The 18,088-nt window shown below is 35.5% G+C and overlaps 1 protein-coding gene across 1 annotated transcript in view; it reads left to right on the top strand.

Annotated features, from left to right (window-relative positions):
• Nucleotides 1-4,483: 4,483 nt before the first annotated feature.
• Nucleotides 4,484-18,088, top strand: part of LOC136406695 (ATP-binding cassette sub-family A member 6-like) — a 95,841-nt gene continuing 82,236 nt past the window's right edge. The window contains exons 1-6 of the mRNA XM_066386732.1: nt 4,484-4,634; nt 5,684-5,784; nt 7,453-7,657; nt 8,671-8,832; nt 10,697-10,800; nt 11,189-11,415. Of these exons, the coding sequence (XP_066242829.1) occupies nt 5,689-5,784; nt 7,453-7,657; nt 8,671-8,832; nt 10,697-10,800; nt 11,189-11,415 (794 nt within the window). The 5' untranslated portion in view covers nt 4,484-4,634; nt 5,684-5,688. The remainder of the gene's footprint in view (nt 4,635-5,683; nt 5,785-7,452; nt 7,658-8,670; nt 8,833-10,696; nt 10,801-11,188; nt 11,416-18,088) is intronic.

The following is an 18,088-nucleotide window of genomic DNA, read 5'->3' as shown; positions in this document are numbered from 1 at the left end:
CCAACATTTCAATACCTCTCTGGGTACAAGTCAGCTCTCTGTTATGTGCTTGAAAGTATAATTTGGTCAGTGGACCAAATGAAGTTGGCAGGAAAGAAAAGTCATCTATCATCTCCACTTAGAAGTCCTCAGACTTTCAGAGGAGGAGCTTCCCTCAGTCAGTAGTCATCCCATTACCTACACCATCAATGATTGACCCTTTCACCCTTTTGCCTGGCAAAACCCCTATCTTAGTTAAACCTGGGATAGGGAGATGAACATTGGTCAGAAGATACACATGAACAAAATGACGAGTCTCACTTTAAATGAGGGATGGCTGCCTTCAAGTGGAGCCTTAGGTCTGCCTGTCAACTCTACTATGCCCCACTAATCTATTCATTATTTCACTGCATTGGATAACTAATTTAAAAACTTGATCACATCTTGTTTTTCAAACTCTCACATTTCTTTCTCCTCATTCCCAGCAGAAGGCCTTGTGGAAATGGAAACAATTAGATGAGAATGTTTTCATAAGCTTTCCCTCCCTCAGCAACCAACCAGGTTTCGTTGTACCCATACACTCTTTCTTCTTATTAGGAAAAATGAACAACATTCTTGTACAAGACCCTCATCTACACCTGTGCACCTAATACCGTGATCATTCCTTCTTCTTTATTCAAGAACATGTCAAATGTCTTCCCCACAAGCCTGCATTATTTTGAAGATTATAGCTTAAAGGGCTGCCTTTTAAATAAAATTGGAGCATGTCTAGTAACATGTAAATTTTTTTAAAAAAATACAGTAATTCAGATAACATTGGATCCGAACAACAAACTCAGAGGAAAAGAATTACACAGTACACATGTGAAAACGCTTAACATTCTCCACCCCCATACCCACTCTGTCTCTGTTTATAACTAGCAATTAAAGCTCTACGAAATCGTAGAAATCCCTAATATTTCATCAGCATACTGAAAAATGTGTAAGTTGATGGGAAGTTCTACTTCCTTTCTTACAAAATTATCAGTTATTTAGTTTTGGCAACTCTTTCTGAGTTCAATTTACCTTTAAATAATTATTTTATTTTTAATGTGAAGTATATTATTTGTTATTCATTTAGCCAACCTGTGTAAGAGATAAATTCTCTCTAAAGATAAATTTATTTCATGTATATATAGAATTTGAGGTTAATAGTTCATTTTCTTTCAGCTCTTTGAGAAGATTATTGCATTGTTTTATGATGGCTTTTGGCTGTTGATCTTTAGTCAGTAATCTGTCTTTACTATAGTTTTAAAAAAATATTTTTTGGTCTCCTTTCTCTCTCTCTCTCTCTTTTTCTCTCTCTCAATGTTTTGAAAGCCTCCTATAAATTAGTTGTGGGATTTTTGTTTGTTTTTCTAACCTGAGGGCTCATGTGTTCAGTTTTGGAAAATTCTTACACATACTATCTTTCAACATTCTTCTTCTTTATTCTCTTTATTTTCCTTATTAAAAAATGCCTATTAAATATGTTTTGGACACCCTTATCCTGTCCTTCACCTCTCAAATATTTTTCTATCTCATTCTCTCTATATGCTAAATTATTTTATGATTTATTTATATATTTTTTTTGTTTATTAATTTCCTCTTTAGCTGTGTGTGATCTGCTATAAAACTTATTCATTAAATTTTTAAACTTAATTTTTTATTGATTGAGTTGAGAGAGAGAGAAAGAGAGAGAGAGACAGAGAAGAGAGAAACATCAACCTTCTATTCTACCTATCCATACATCATTAGTTGAGTATCATGTGTCCTGACCCAGGATCAAACCTGCAATGATGGCACATCCAGATGATGCTCCAACCAATTGAGCTATCCAACCAGGGCCAAACTTAACTTTTATTAATCCTTTTAAATTTCTATGAATTCTAATGTGTTACTTTCCTTTTAGCCTTTCTTTTCATTATCTCCTGTACTTATTTATTTATTTATTTATTTATTTATTTTTGCTGTGACAGAGAGAGAGAGGGACAGATAGGGACAGACAGACAGGAAGGGAGAGAGATGAGATGCATCAATTCTTTGTTGCGTCTCCTTAGTCTCCTTAGTTGATCATTGATTGCTTTTTCATATGTGCCTTGATGGGGTGGAGGGGGCAGAGTGAGTGACTCCTTGCTCAAGCCAGCAATGTTGGGCTTCAAGCTAGCAACCTTTGGGCTCAAGCCAGTGACCATGGAGTCATGTCTATGATCCCAAGCTCAAGCCAGGAACCCCATGCTCAAGCCAGATGAGCCCACACTCAAGCCGGTGACCTGGGGGTTGAACCTGGGTCCTCTGCATCCCAGTCCGACTCTCCATCCACTGTGCCACCGCCTGGTTAGGTTGTCTCCTGTTTTCACTAACATATTCTTATATACTTTAATTATATGTTCTATAGTCTTTATCATAATATTTATTATTATTTAGACCTTGATGTCAATAATAGTCCTATTATTTTGGTCTGTTGAGTCTCTTTCATAGTGGACTTTTGATTATGAGTTTAGCTGCTAGGAGGAATTTATACATATTTTTGTGCCTTGTATTCTTGACATATCTTTATAAGTTTATTTGTGTCTTTTCTGTGGAGCTCCAGGATAGTAGTAATAGTAATAATAGGAAGAGGAGGAGGAGGTAGAGTATCAGCAACAAGTAATGTTTTTTGAGCTTTTACAATTTCCCAGGCATTGTTCTATGAACTTTCCTTATATTAAGAAATTTAATCCCCTAAATAACCATTGATATATACATTCATGATCTCCATTTTTGTAAATGAAAAACTAAAAAGGCTAAGTTAAATAGCTGGTACAAACCAGAATTCAAACCAAAGTTTGGCTCCAGAGTACGTACACTAACTGCTATGATGTTGTTCTTAGACATGTTGCTATGAAGGGATAGTAAATTCAGTTCCTGCTCCTGTATCCTATGCCTGACATGTGCTACACATGCTTGGGTTTTTCATTTGCTATGGAGGATACATATTTATTTAAATTTTTTTATTTCAGTGAGAGAACATCGATCTATTCCTGTATGTGTCCTGATTTGGGATCAAACTGGCAACATCTGTGCTTCTACAATGCTCTAACTAACCAAGCTATCCAGCCAGGGCAGGATATATATTTTTTAATCCAGAGATTGACAAATAATATATCCTTACTTTTCATTCAAGGGTAATCTTCAGGTTTAAAATGGAAAGTGCCCCCCAAATAAAAATAAATCAGAACAAATAAGTCCAGGAAGAGGAACACAAAGAATCAATGATAAAAAGTGAAACTAGTAAGATATTTTAATAATTATTGACATTATAGTTGTGAATTTCAATGTAATTATAAGAAAGGTAGAATAGGAAAATGACTTTTAAAATAGAGTTTATAAGGTCTAAAGCAACAATAACAACAACAAATTTAATAAAAACCTGAAATATATAACAGGAGTTTTAAAACAAACATAGAATTTTTGTTTGGACCCTTGACCTATTACTGATATAAAATTTTAACTGTGTTTATGCCCTCCTACTCTCCCCTCAATGAAAACACCTTTAGAACATCTTTCTTTTGTACCTTTGCCTTTGCCACATTTAAATGTAAAGGACATGTAATATTTCATTTTTGACTGGTTTTAAAAATTGAACTAATAACAAAATGAAAGACCTGTATATACATAATATTATGGCTTTAAATAAAAAAAAAATTATCCCCCTTTTCTCCAGAATATCTCTCAGTTTTATGAGTATTAACATCTGTGGATCGGGAGCCATGTCAAATATTTGATATTTCCCAATTCATGGACTTTGGTTTCCTGTTTTGCCATTTACTTTGGCAGGTCAAGAAAAGTTTGCAACTCTTTACAAGGAGAGATAAACTATGCAGTAACAGGCGATTAAATTTCAGTTTTTTTGCCTAGTTGTTATACATAAAAACTGACCCAAAACTTTTTACTTTTATATGATTTTTTAGTTCTTAGCAATCCACTTACTTTTATTTCGTTCAGTTGCCTTATGAAATCCTGCATCTACTATGAACAGAGTGGGAGAAAAGAATTTGCTTATTATTCTTCATTTCATTTCTCCGTGGCAGGTTATGGATTGCTTAGCTTTATTAGGCAAAAACAGTTCAGCTCGAACACATTCTACCTGTTTCATCTAAATTAGTCAAATATATCATCGGCAGTTGTGTTTAGGCATTAGTAGTGGAAAAACTAGCTAATGATTTCTCATACAATTGTAACTACTTTGCTTAGTTATTGTTATTTACTCACTATTTTTTTCTGTTATCCTTATGCATCATATCTGAAGGGCTACTTGCATGTTTACCACTGTCTTTCTTATCCCTGAAGTTGAAAGGCCAAGTGTACAAACACAGGGTTTGTTTTATTCCCAACCAACCACAGAACAGTTATTTCCCTGCAGAATAATTGGCTTAGGGAAGAAAAGAGAACAAAACAAGTTCATTATGCGCAGCTTGTTCTGACTACACCCCTTTTTCAGAAGTCAGCCTGTGTTAGGAACTCTTGGGAGTAGGAAGTCATTTAAGAAAAAAAATGAAGAAGTGACAATAAAGAAATTTTAATTGTTGCCTAAGACAGAAGGAGAATAGTGCTTTGCATGTGTCTCCAGAGTACTGTCTCTGATTTTTCTGACAGTAAGTAAAGCTCTGTTTTGTTGTTCTATAACAAATACGTGGGTGGACACTGATAAGATCAATCTATTTTTCAGCTGTTTCTAATTATTTATGTGTTTTTATGCTGAAGGCCTAATGACAAAATTTGTCCATTTTCCCCAAGCAAATTTATTGTATAGATACAAGAGTAGAATATAGGAAAATAGTAAAATTTGTTTCTATGCTTATTGAGGGAGAATTGTTTGAATGTTTTGATATGCAAAACTAAAAGAATTTAATTTTGAAGTTTCAAAAACTGGAAAAAAATGATCTCTATTGGTTTACTAACAAACATTTGGGCAAACTTACTTTCCTATGTGATTTTTTTCCCCTCTTCTTCTTCTTCTTTTTTTTTTTTTAACTGACTGTAGTTTGTTTCCTCAGGTTATTCAGGGACCTCTGAATTCAGAAAATTGAGATAAATTGCTTTCTTCTTCCTATGTATAAAAATCAAGTTTCAAGTAGTTTGAGTCTGGACTATTATCTCATGGCCTAACTCTTGATAAAAGTTGTTCAGGTCAATCTGGAAAGGAAATACCACAAGAAAATATTTCATTTGGGTTATATCTAATGGATATAATTAATTATTCAAATGGATTTAAGTAATCAAAAGTTTGATGTTAATTTGAAATTCTGGGATTTCTATTTAAGTGCAAAGAATAAGAAATTATTATTTAGATGAGATACAATTCAGATACTCTATTGATATAGTTAAATTTCTGTTACAAAAGGTCCAAAATGGGGAGTATCTTATAGGTTCTCAAATCTAAGGATAACTTTTCAGTGTAATACTTTGTTATTATAAAATTGTGGTAATAGTCATTTTACCTCCCCACCAGATAGTTTACAGTGAGTATATTTGATGGAAAATTTTACAATCATGAGTTATTAAAATATTTTACATCCATTTTATTTTCAGTTTTTAAAGATAGGAATATCCCCCCCCCCAAATATGTTAAAGGTTTTTCTTATTACACCTTTTTTCTAGTTTATGTTTCACCATATTTCCTTTCTTTTTGTCTAATGAACAGGCTAAATGCACAGCAAACAGAAAAGTGTATGTCAACAAACTCAAGCACTTCTGTGCAAAAATTTTCTTAAGAAATGGAGGATGAAAAGAGAGAGCTTATTGGTATGGTTGGAAATTTTTCTTTTTCTGCAGGCAGCATTATTGTATTTCATTACCTAATGATTCTCTTACTTGACATTTTAAGTAACAGACTGGATTTAATGATTTTGAGGTTGTTTCTAGTTGTACTTGTTAAATTGAGAGACTCATAGCAATCCTGAAAAATAATGTAAAAGTGTGAAAACTAAAGTATTTACTCATTTTTTAAATGAGATTAAGTAGAAATGTATATGGTAAATTATGATCACTGTTCAAACTGCTGTAATTTGCATGCAATGCATTTAGAGTCAAGAAATAATAAATGTGGGCCTTGGCCGGTTGGCTCAGTGGTAGAGCGTCGGCCTGGCATGCAGGAGTCCCGGGTTTGATTCCTGGCCAGGGCACACAGGAGAAGCACCCATCTGCTTCTCCACCCCTCCCCCCTCTCTTTCCTCTCTGTCTCTCTCTTCCCTTCCCGCAGCCAAGGCTCCATTGGAGCAAAGATGGCCCAGGCACTGAGGATGGCTCTGTGGCCTCTGCCTCAGGCGCTAGAGTGCCTCTGGTTGCAACAGAGCGACGCCCCAGAGGGGCAGAGCATTGCCCCCTGGTGGGCATGCCGGGTGGATCCCGGTCGGGCGCGTGTGGGTGTCTGTCTGATGGCCTCCCCGTTTCTAACCAGAAAAATACCAAAAAAAAAAAAAAAAAAAAGAAATTAAAAAGAAATAATAAATGTGGTGCTTGCAGAAATTTTAATTTTAGGGACTTATTTTCAAGGCTTTAAATAATCTACACAGAGATTATTTCCAAGAATTGTGACCAGTAACACCATTGTCAGTTTGAATTAGGTAGGTGGGCCATCTTACAAGTAAGAGCCCTGAATCTCAGTGGCTTCACTGAACAAAAGTTTATTTTTCACTCTTTTTACAGCCTAAATAAGGTTGACGGTAAAAGTGATATGGGTTGGGTAGGTGAAGGAATCTTCTCCATACAGTCATTCAGGAACCCAGAACTCTTCATTTAGGGATTCTACCCTCTACCTGGGCCTTGAATACCTTCACTGGTTTTTCTGCATCCAATCCAAAGATCAGGACATAGAGAATACAGAAGGTTGTGTTCCATGAACCAGGCCTGGAAATGTCCTATATCACTTCTGTCCATATTCAATTGGCCAGAACTCAATCACTAGGTAGGTCCCACTTAATTTCCAGAGGCTGAGAATATTGGCTAGCATTATGCCAATCAGGAAGAGATTACTGATATTGGTGAGATACTAGACAGTCTCTGTCACTCAGTTATTTTTCATTTTCTTTGATTTCTAACCCAAGAATATTACAACTGACAAGAATATTTCTGTTTGCCACCATGAACTCTATCTGTGATCATCACTGTCTCATAGACTTTAGAATCAGATGCCCATGCATACAGAGATTGTCATCCTTTTAGTTTACAGGACGGCTTTTACACTATTAATTCATGATTTACCGAAAAAGTGGTGGTCTCATATTAGAATATGATATATATGGCAACTATCTCAGTATGTGTCTTTTGTTTGTTTTCTTTTATTTTGAAGGAAAACAAAGAGAAACCAACACTATGGCAAAATTGGAATCTGTCTTTAGTGTTTTGGTGTCGATTGAGCTACTTAAAGGGAGTATAATCTAAATTTGTTTTTTTTCCCCCTCTATGTTATAGGAATGGGGGTTCCCAATAGTTCTAGGACTGTATATGGGTGTATTTTCATATTTAACAACAAATAGCAAGTTTCCTGAAATGCCTCCTCAGAACCTGGGAAGGGTAGATAAATTTAATAGATCTTCTATAGTCGTTGTGTATACACCGATCTCCAAAATTACTGAGCAGATAATGAATAAAACGGCATTTGCTCCCTTTTTGAAAGGTAAGTGTACTAATAAAAAATAATTACTAATATTGTTTTATATTTTTGATAAGATGTGTATATATTTAATCTGAAGTTACAGTGACCCGTTATGCTAATTATTTGAGTGTTAAGATAGCACACAAATTTGGTTAGTTGTTTTTTTTTCTCAATTAGCCTATTAAATCATTTTTTAGCTTGATGGAGGTCCAATTTAGGGAGACCTACATTTCTATTGGAATTTAACTAAAACAATAGATTTGTAATTCTAAATTTGCATAATAGTGTCTAGGAAGAATATGCCATTTGTGAATGTGGATGTTTTCAACACAGGAATACAATGATTAAGATTTATAACTCAGGGAAAGAAAATCTAAATAAATTAGGTCATGCTTATTAAAAAATAATTTCAAAACTATGAAAATTAAGGATGGATAAAGATAATCCACGCTTGGTAGAATGTTCAAACATCTTTAAAGACCTTCATTTTATACCTGATCCTAGCCAAAAGGCTGAGAAGCAGCCAAGGCCTTCATTCTAAATGAAGTCACTACATGGAAGTGAAATAACCAAAGCTTGTAATTCACTCATGGTGGGCTGGGTACAATCTATCTGCTTTTTAATCCTGAATGGGTGAAAATTCGGTCTGTTCGATATAGAGTCACTTTATGCTCTTGGTTCCTGCATAAGGCAAAGATTGTCTGAAGTGTCTTTGCTTCAATAACTCTGATTTCTCAAGCATATCAATTATCTTATGTATACTTATCTGGCACTATTTTTTTATGTACCTAAAACTTTCCCTAAGACTTGTCATTGTTAAAAATAAAAAAACACATAATTCTTATACATGTCTCCTGATTCTAGAACCTAAAACATTAAAATAAAATTTTCTCCCTTGCCTTTTAGGATGAGTTTTATTTAAATGGAAAAGATTTTATTTTAATTCTAATGAAAAATATATGAATTCACAGTTGGCTATCACACTCTACTGGTCTAACAATCTTCTATGTCTGTTTTTACTTTGTAATTCCCAGGAAAAAAAGTCATTGGGGTACCAGATCAAAAAGCTATGGATAAAATGCTTCTAGACTATTTCATAAATGCAATGGGAATTGTCTTTAGTGATACTTTCTCTTATAAGTTAAAATATAATCAGGGACATCTCATTCCACTTCTGAAGGAAGAACATCACTCAGGTGATTTTTCATATAAAATATTATGTCATTTTTTATGTTTTTAATATAAGGAGCAGATTTGGATGGTCAACAGAGATGCTTTCAATGGCATGTGGAAAAATTCAAAAGCACATTTAGTTGTTAAAATTTTTTCAAAGTCAATCATATTATTCCACTAGAGAATAATGCCCCAAAATATCAGAGTCATTTTATATATATATATAAAATGCGAGTGGTGAGTTCACAGGTGTATTCTGTGAAGGATGCAGATAAATAAACCAAAGACAAATATCCTATGATCTCACCTATACACAGAATCTAACAAACAAAATAAACTGACAGACAAAATAGAAACAGAGGCATGGACACATGTAACAGACCGACAGCTGTCAGAGGGGAGAGGGTTGGAAGGAGTGGATGAAAGCAGGTGAAGGGATTAGTGGAAAACATATATATACTTAGAACATAGACAGAGTCAATAGTGTGGTGATGGCCAGAGGGAAAGGGAGCTGAGGGCTAGGCAGAGGTGGGCAGATGTGGAGAAAATTGGGACAGAAAGAGAAGCGCTAGGGGCAGAGGGCACACAGAGTGAGGTGCAGATGGTGTTTTGGTGAATTGTGCACTTGAAACCCGTATGGTTTTGTGAACCAATAAGGTCAATTAAGAAACAAAAAGAGTGAGATGTCCCAGGTGAAATTCCAGTCTAGCAGTACAGATATACAATATATTGAGCAAATATATTAATAGTAAGTGCAAGAGAAGGTCCTTGAAGGGATTTAGATCAGGGTTTTACTATTCTTGGGATTAGAGAAGTCCTTTCTAGATGAGTCAGAGGAATAGCACATGTGAGATGCTAGAGGCATTGTGTTTCAGGTAGAAGAAGGGCAGGTATGAAGGTTCTGAGGTGAAGAGGACATCGGCTAATATATATGGAAGGAGAGCAGTGAAACCGAATAGAGAACACAAAATGGAATGTGATGGGAGAAGGAAGCTAGACTTACTCAAGGGCTAGATCTTGTGGCATCCTTTAACCCTAGGGCAATGGGAGAGCCATCCAGGGACTTTACTCAGGGCAGAGGCATGATTTGATATCTAAGCCTAAGATGACAGTCTGGATATAGCCTTGAGAATGAGTTGTAGGGGAGTCAGGGAGAATGCAATAATAGGCTCTAGTGAGCTGACAGGGCATAGACCAGAGGGGAGGCAGTTTAGAAGAAGGTAAAGAGATTTGAGGACCTCTTAGGGAAGCAGGGGTGAAGTGACTAATAGAATTGTTTTTTTCCATCCCTTCACTGAGGGTCTACTATGTGTTCCACATTTTTCCTGTCCTTGGAGACAGAAGTGAACGAAACACAGACCCTGCTAACACATATCATTGCAGTCAGGGAATGGAGAAAAACAATGCACTCTGCCAGGCAGTGATAAAGTGACAAAGTAAAATAAAGCAGGGATAGAAGCCATGGACTGGAAGAGCTATTGTAGATGTTTTATTTATGGTGGCCAGGAAAGACCTCTACGTTGAGCTGACTCCTGAGGAGAGAGCAGGATGGAGAGAAGGATTGAGCATTTGAGCACTAAAGAAGTTCTAGTACTGGAGTATGTTTGGCATTTTCAGGCACGGCAGAGGAGGCCAGTATCGTGGGAGCTTTCCTATTTATTTATTTATTTATTTATTTATTTTTATTTTCTAAGCCTCCCCATGCGTACTCTGGTCTCTGTGAATAAGGTTGTCTCATTAAGAACTTTTATTTGCTTCTTTGCTATGTGGTTAAAGGTTCTGACTGGTGGAGCCTCCTCTGGATTGTTTTGTCTTAGATTCTTGTTTCTTATTCTTTGAGTGCCTTCATTCTGTAATGTTAATTCTGCTCTCTTTTGTGCTTTACAGCTCACTGCTGGGATGCAGGAAGCCAGTCAGCGTGTTCACTGGGCAGATACTGGTTTACAGGATTTGTGACTTTACAAACTGCAATTAATGCTGCTATTATAGAAGTAAGAAATGTTCTAATTAGTAATGTAAACTAATTCCACAGGCCATCAAGATTTTGGTGGAAGGTGATATATATACTCAGGTTTCACATGGTTAGATAATGAAGCAGTTACACAAATGCTGAAATGAGGTTTAGGCAAAGGAACACATTGCTTTTTTTTTTCTTTAACTTTAAAATTTCCAGTAGTTACGGAGTGAGAGGAAGTTGCAAAACAATGCCCAGGGAGGTCTGGGTGCCTGTCTCTCAGTTTCTCCTAATCAGAATAACTTTTATTACCAAAGGGTAACATTAAAACCAGGATATTGATATTGGTATAATCTCCATAACTTATTTATCTCACCAGTTTGCCTACTTTAAATAAGAATTTTGTTTGTTCAAATACTTTTTAGATCACGACAAATCACTCGGTGATGGAGGAGTTGATGTCAGTTACTGCTATAAATATGAAGACCTTACCTTTTATTTCTAAAGATGTCCTTCAAAATGAGATGCTTATTTTCTACTGCTTGCTTTACTTCTCCTCATTTGTATATTTTGCATCATTCAATGTGACTGAAGAGAGCAAAAAGAGTAAGGATTTGATGAAAATGATGGGTCTACAAGATGCAGCATTCTGGTGAGTGACTCAAACAGGACGAAGGAAGATGAGAAATGAGGAAGCAGTGAAAACAGTGTTACTCTTTCAGAATATCATAATCTAAACTTGGCAACTTTTTGTTGTTCTGACTTTTTATTTAGTCTTTGTTAAATTTTGCCATGTAAAATAGTTACTATAATTTGCTGAGCAGTTTTTCAGTGCTGGAGTATGTTGAGCTAATGCTGTTATAGTACATTCGTTAACATGAAAGACAATAAAATAGTTGTCCAGTGTCAAATGGATGATGCCAGAGCTGGGACTGCAACCCAGGGACCCTACTGTAACTCTCTGGCCAAGTCTGCCTATAGTTATCATCTCATTTCTTGAGAGTTGCTTGTGTTGAAGAAAGTATAACCCTATAACGCCTAGCTTATGTTCAGAGGTTTGGTCACCAGGTATATATTTTTTTGAACAACTAAATATCATATGTTAAGGTTGAAAGAGATAGCCTATGTAATGTATCCAGCACAGACAGCAGCATGTTGGCTGGCATATAAGAGCATTTTCTTCATATATTGATACATTAATATCTTGCCCTATTCCATGGTTTAAAGTGATTATGAAATCTTGAAACACACACATGTGTATGTATTTGTATGTTTGTATTAAAAATAATAAATAATTGAGGAGTAGAAGCAAAGACCTACCAAAATAATAAATAGATAAGATTGGTAGGTGAAAATGAAAATCATGCAAGCTTAAGCTATAGAGAGGTGAAAGCAGAGAATTCTACAATACAATCAGTTAAAAGATCCACACTGGGTGTTCTAGGAAAAGAATAAAAGATAATAATTAATTTTACTCTATGATGGCCCTCCCAAAATCCTTATATCAAGAAAATGCTATTTAGGAATGTGGAACTATCTGGAATTGGTGAAGAAATGTTTACTGAGCAATCTTTTGCAAGCCACGTGTTCTCAGAAATAAAAGTATGGTCTAAGACAGTGGTCGGCAAAGTCATCAAGAGAACCAAATATCAACAGTACAATGATTCAAATTTCCTTTGAGAGCCATATTTTTTAAACTTAAACTATATAGGTAGATACATACCTTAACTAGGTAGTGCCCTGACGTGGTATTTTGTGGAAGAGCCACACTCAAGGGGCCAAATTGCCGTATATGCCTCACAAGCCACAGTTTGCCGACCAGGTGTCTAAGAAATTTTAAATTTTCCATGAATTATGTTGTATTAACAGAGAGAGTTTTGATTCAGATATATATGAAATGTGAAATAGAAAAAAAGAAAACTGTGTCTTTCAATAAAAAGAAAGTGGTTTTGTAGTGGAATTTAGGGAAGTATAAAGGAATGAATAGGAGTCAGTTAGGAAGGAAGAAAGGGATTCTGTATAAAAAAGACCATCTTTCAGTCCAGAGCATGTCCTGTGGACAGCATCTCTGCAGGCATCTGAAATACAGTGTGTCCGTAAAGTCATGATGCACTTTTGACCGATCACAGGAAAGCAACAAAAGACGATGAAATGTGAAATCTGCACCAAATAAAAGGAAAACCCTCCCAGTTTCTGTAGGATGATGTGGCAGCATGTGCGCCTGTGCAGATGATGATGTAACACTGTGTATACAGCGGAGCAGCCCATAGCCATGCCAGTCAAGATGTGGAGGGTACAGAGGAAAGTTCAGTGTGTTCTGTGGCTTGCTAAATTCGAATCTGTGACCAAAGTGCAACGTGAATATCAACACGTTTATAACGAAGCACTGCCACATAGAAATAACATTACTCGGTGAGATAAGCAGTTGAAAGAAACTGGCAGTTTGGTGGAGAAACCCCGTTCTGGTAGGCCATCAGTCAGTGATGAGTCTGTAAAGGCTACATGGGATAGCTACCTAATGAGCCCTAAAAAATTGGTGCGTGAGTCCACATCGAACTGCACTGAATAGGTATGAAACTGGGAGAGTTTTCCTTTTATTTGGTGCAGATTTCACATTTCTATCATCTTTCGTTGCTTTCCTATGATTGGTCAAAAGTGCACCATGACTTTACAGACACACTGTAGGTATGACCAAGTCAACTCTAGATTAAAATTGGAAAGGCATTGGATATTTAGATGTGGATTCATTCCTAGGATAAATGCTTTTAGTATACATGTAACCTAAAACTTAGCAAAATGAATATATATACCTTTAAAACTAAGAACAAAAAAGATTCTGAAAGTTTTTATTAAGTACAGGATGTCTACTGCAAATAAATTTTATGACAACTGTTTTTGCTTATGGGATAAATGTAAACTGTAAGCAGTATTTATTCTTTTTAAAAAAATTAATTTTAATGGGGTGACATTGATGATTAGGGTACATATGTTCAGAGAAAACATCTCTAGGTTATTTTGACATTTGATTATGCTGCATTCCCATCACCCAAAGTCCAATTGTCTTCCGTAACCTTCTAACTGGTTTTCTTTGTGCCCCTCCCCTCCCCTAACCCCTCCCTCTCCTCATCCCCCCAACCCGTAACCCCCACAATCTTGTCCATGTCTCTGAGTCTCATTTTTATGTCCCATCTATGTATGGAATCATATAGTTCTTAGTTTTTTCTGATTTACTTATTTCGCTCAGTATAATGTTATCAAGGTCCATTTATGTTGTTGTAAATGATCCAATGTCATCATTTCTTATGGCTGAGTAGTATTCCATACTATATATGTACCAAAGCTTTTTGATCCACTCGTCCACTGATGAACATTTGGGCTGTTTCCAGATCTTCGCTATTGTGAACAAGTCTGCCATAAACATGGGGGTGCATTTCTTCTTTTCAAACAGTGCTATGGTGTTCTTGGGGTATATTCCTGAAAGTGGTATAGCTGAGTCAAAAGGCAGTTCAATTTTTAATTTTTTCAGGACTCTCCATACTGTTTTCCACAGTGGCTGCACCAGTCTGCATTCCCACCAGCAGTGCAGGAGGGTTCCCTTTTCTCCACATCCTCACCAACACTTATTCTGTGTTGTTTTGTTGATGAGCGCTATTCTGGCTGGAGTGAGATGATATCTCAATGCGGTTTTAATTTGCATTTCTCTAATGATTAGTGATGTTGAGCATTTTTTCATATGCCTATTGGCCATCTGTATCTCCTCTTTGGAGAAGTGTCTATTCATTTCTTTTGCCCATTTTTTGATTGGATTGTTTGTCTTCCTAATATTGAGTTTTACAAGTTCTTTATAAATTTTGGTTATTAACTTCTTATCAGGTGTATTGTCAAAAATATTCTCCCATTGTGTAGTTTGTCTTTTTATTCTGTTCTTATTGTCTTTAGCTGTGCAAAAGCTTTTTAGTTTGATATAGTCCCATTTGTTTATCATGTCTTTTATTTCACTTGCCCATGGAGATAAATCGGCAAATATATTGCTGCGAGAGATGTCAGAGAGCTTACTGCCTATGTTTTCTTCTAAGATGCTTATGGTTTTATGGCTTACATTTAAGTCTTTTATCCATTTTGAGTTTATTTTTGTGAATTGTGTAAGTTGGTGGTCAAGTTTCATTTTTTGCAGGTAGCTGTCCAATTTTCCCAACATCATTCGTTGAAGAGGCTGTCTTTACTCCACTGTATGCTCTTACCTCCTTTGTCAAATATCAGTTGTCCATAAAAGTGTGGGTTTATTTTTGGGTTCTCAGTTCTGTTCCATTGATTTATATGCCTGTTCTTATGCCAGTACCTGTCTGTTTTGATTACAATGGCCTTGTAGTATAACGTGATATCTGGAAGTCTGATACCTCCCACTTTATTCTTCCTTTTCAAGATTGCTGAGTCTATTCGTGTTCTCTTTTGGTTCTATATAAATTTTTGGAATATGTGTTCTATATCTTTGAAGTAAGTCATTGATATTTTAATCGGTATTGCATTGAAATTATAAATTCCTTTGGAAATTTGGACATTTTAATGATGTTTATTCTTTCTAACCATGAGCACGGTATATGCTTCCACTTGTTTGTATCTTCCCTGATTTCTTTTATCAATGTTTTATATTTTTTCCAAGTACAAGTCTTTAATCTCCCTGGTTAAATTTATTACTAGGTACATTATTTTTTTGGTTGCAGTGGTGAAGGGGATTGCTTCCTTAATTTCTCTTTCTGATAGTTCATTATTAGTGTATAAAAATGCCTCTGATTTCTGAGTATTAATTTTATATCCTGCCACCTTGCTGAATTAATTTATCAGGTCCAGTAGTTTTTTGACTGAGACTTTAGGGTTTTCTATATACAATATCATATCATCTGCAAATAATGATAGTTTTACTTATTCTTTTCCAATTTGGATGCCTTTTATTTCTTTTTCTTGTCTGATTGCTGTGGCTAGGACTTCCAGAATTATGTTGAATAAGAGTGGTAAAAGAGCATACCCCTGCTTTATTCCTGATCTTAAGGGGATTGCTTTTAATTTTTGCCCATTGAGTATGATATTGGCTGTGGGTTTGTCATAGATGGCCTTTATCATGTTGAGGTATGTTCCCTGTATTCCTACTTTGCTGAGAGTTTTGGCCATGACTGGGTGCTGGATTTTATCAAATGCTTTTTCTGCATCTATGGATATTATCATGTGGTTTTTCTCCTTCTTTTTGTTTATGTGATGAATCACATTGATTGATTTGCAAATATTGTAACAGCCTTGCCTCCCCAGAATAAATCCCACTTGATCATGGTGTATGATTTTTTCATATATTGCTGGATCCGGTTTGCTAATATTTTGTTGAGGATTTTAGCATCTAAATTCATCAGGGATATTGGCCTATAATTTTCTTTGTGTTGTCTTTGTCTGGTTTTGGAATCAGAATTATATTCGCCTCATAAAAAGAGCTTGGAAGTCTTCCTTCCTCTTGAATTTTTTGAAATAACTTGAGAAGGATAGGAGTTAGTTCTTATTTGAATATTTGGTAGAATTCACTTGTACAGCCATCAGGCCCAGGACTTTTTTGGGGGGAGAGTTTTTTGATAACTGTTTCAATCTCATTTGTTGTAATTGGTCTGTTTAGGTTTTCTGATTCTTCCAGATTAAGTTTTGGAAAATTATTTGTTTTAAGGAATTTGTCCATTTCATCTAGGTCAGTGGTTCTCAACCTTTCTAATACCGTGACCCCGCAATACAGTTCCTTGCGGTGACCCCAAACCAAAAAATAATTTTGGTGGCTACTTCATAACTGTAATTTTGCTACAGTTATGATTCAGAATGTAAATACCTGATGTGTATTATGTATTTTCCAATGGCTTTAGGTGACCCTGCTGGGGTCACGACCCACAGGTTGAGAACCGCTGATCTAGGTTGTCATTTTTTTTGGCATACAGTTCTTCATAGTATATTTTTACAATATTTTGTATTTTTGATGTGTCAGTTGTTATTTCTCTCATTTCTAATTTTATTTATTTGAGTCCTCTCTCTACTTTCTTGGTGAATCTAGTTAAAGGTTCATTGATCTTGTTTACCTTTTCAAAGAACCAGCTCCTGGTTTCACTGATCCTCTGTATTGTTTCCTTAGCCTCTCTGTCATTTATTTCTGCTCTGATTTTTATTATTTCCTTCCTTCTACTACCTTTAGGCTTTACTTGCTGTTCTTTTTCTAGTTCTTTTTGATGCAGGGTCAAGTTGTTTATTTGAGCTTTTTCTAACTTCTTAAGGTATGCCTGTAATGCTATGAACTTCCCTCTCAGGACTGCTTTTGCTGTGTCCCATAAATTTTGAGTTGATGTATGCTCATTATCGTTCGTTTCTAGGAATTTTTTATTTCTTCTTTGATCTCATTGTTAACCCATTCGTTATTTAATAACATTCTATTTAGTTTCCAAGTGTTTGAGTATTTTTCAGTTTTTGTGTTGTGGTTGATATCTAGTTTTATGCCATTGTGACCAGAGAAAGTGCTTGATATGATTTCAATCTTCTTAAATTTCTTGAGACCGCTTTTGTGCCCTAACATGTGGTCTATCCTAGAGAATGTATCATGAGCACTTGAAAAGAATGTATATTCTGCTGCTTTAGCGTGAAAGGTTCTGAAGATATCTATTAAATCGAGTTGATCTAGTATGTCCTTTAAGTCTGCTGTTTCTTTGTTAATTTTCTTTCTTGAGGATCTATCTAGTGATGTTAGTGAGGTATTGAAATCCCCTACTATTATAGTATTGCTGTAGAGCTGGCCCTTTAAATCCATCAACGTCTGCTTTATATATTTAGGTACTCCTATATTAGGTGTGTAAATATTTATAACGGTTATATCTTCCTGTTGGATTGCTCCCTTTATCATTATGTAGTGACTTTCTTTGTCTCTTACTATAGCCTTTGTTTTAAAGTCCATTTTGTCTGATATAAGTATTGCTACCCCAGCTCTTTTTTCATTTCCATTTGCATGAAAATTTTTTTCCCATCCTTTTATCTTTAGGCTATGTGCATCTTTTGTTTTAAGGTGTATCTCTTGCAGACAGCATATGTAAGGGTCCTGTTTTCTTATCCACGTAGCTACCCTATTTCTTTTGATCGGATCATTTAATCCATTTACATTTAAGGTTATTATTAATATGTAGTTGTTTATTGCCATTTTATTCTTTAAAACTATATTCCTCTTTTGCTATATATTTTTTCTCCTTTGATCTGTTTACAATAGGCTCCTTAGCATTCCTTGCAGCATTGGTTTGGTTGTATTGAATTTTTTGAGTTTC

The sequence above is a fragment of the Saccopteryx leptura genome, chromosome 5 (assembly GCF_036850995.1).
Source record: "Saccopteryx leptura isolate mSacLep1 chromosome 5, mSacLep1_pri_phased_curated, whole genome shotgun sequence".
Classification (NCBI taxonomy): domain Eukaryota; kingdom Metazoa; phylum Chordata; class Mammalia; order Chiroptera; family Emballonuridae; genus Saccopteryx; species Saccopteryx leptura.
Note: the sequence above shows the minus strand (reverse complement) of the source record. Positions and strands in the feature narration are given on the sequence as shown.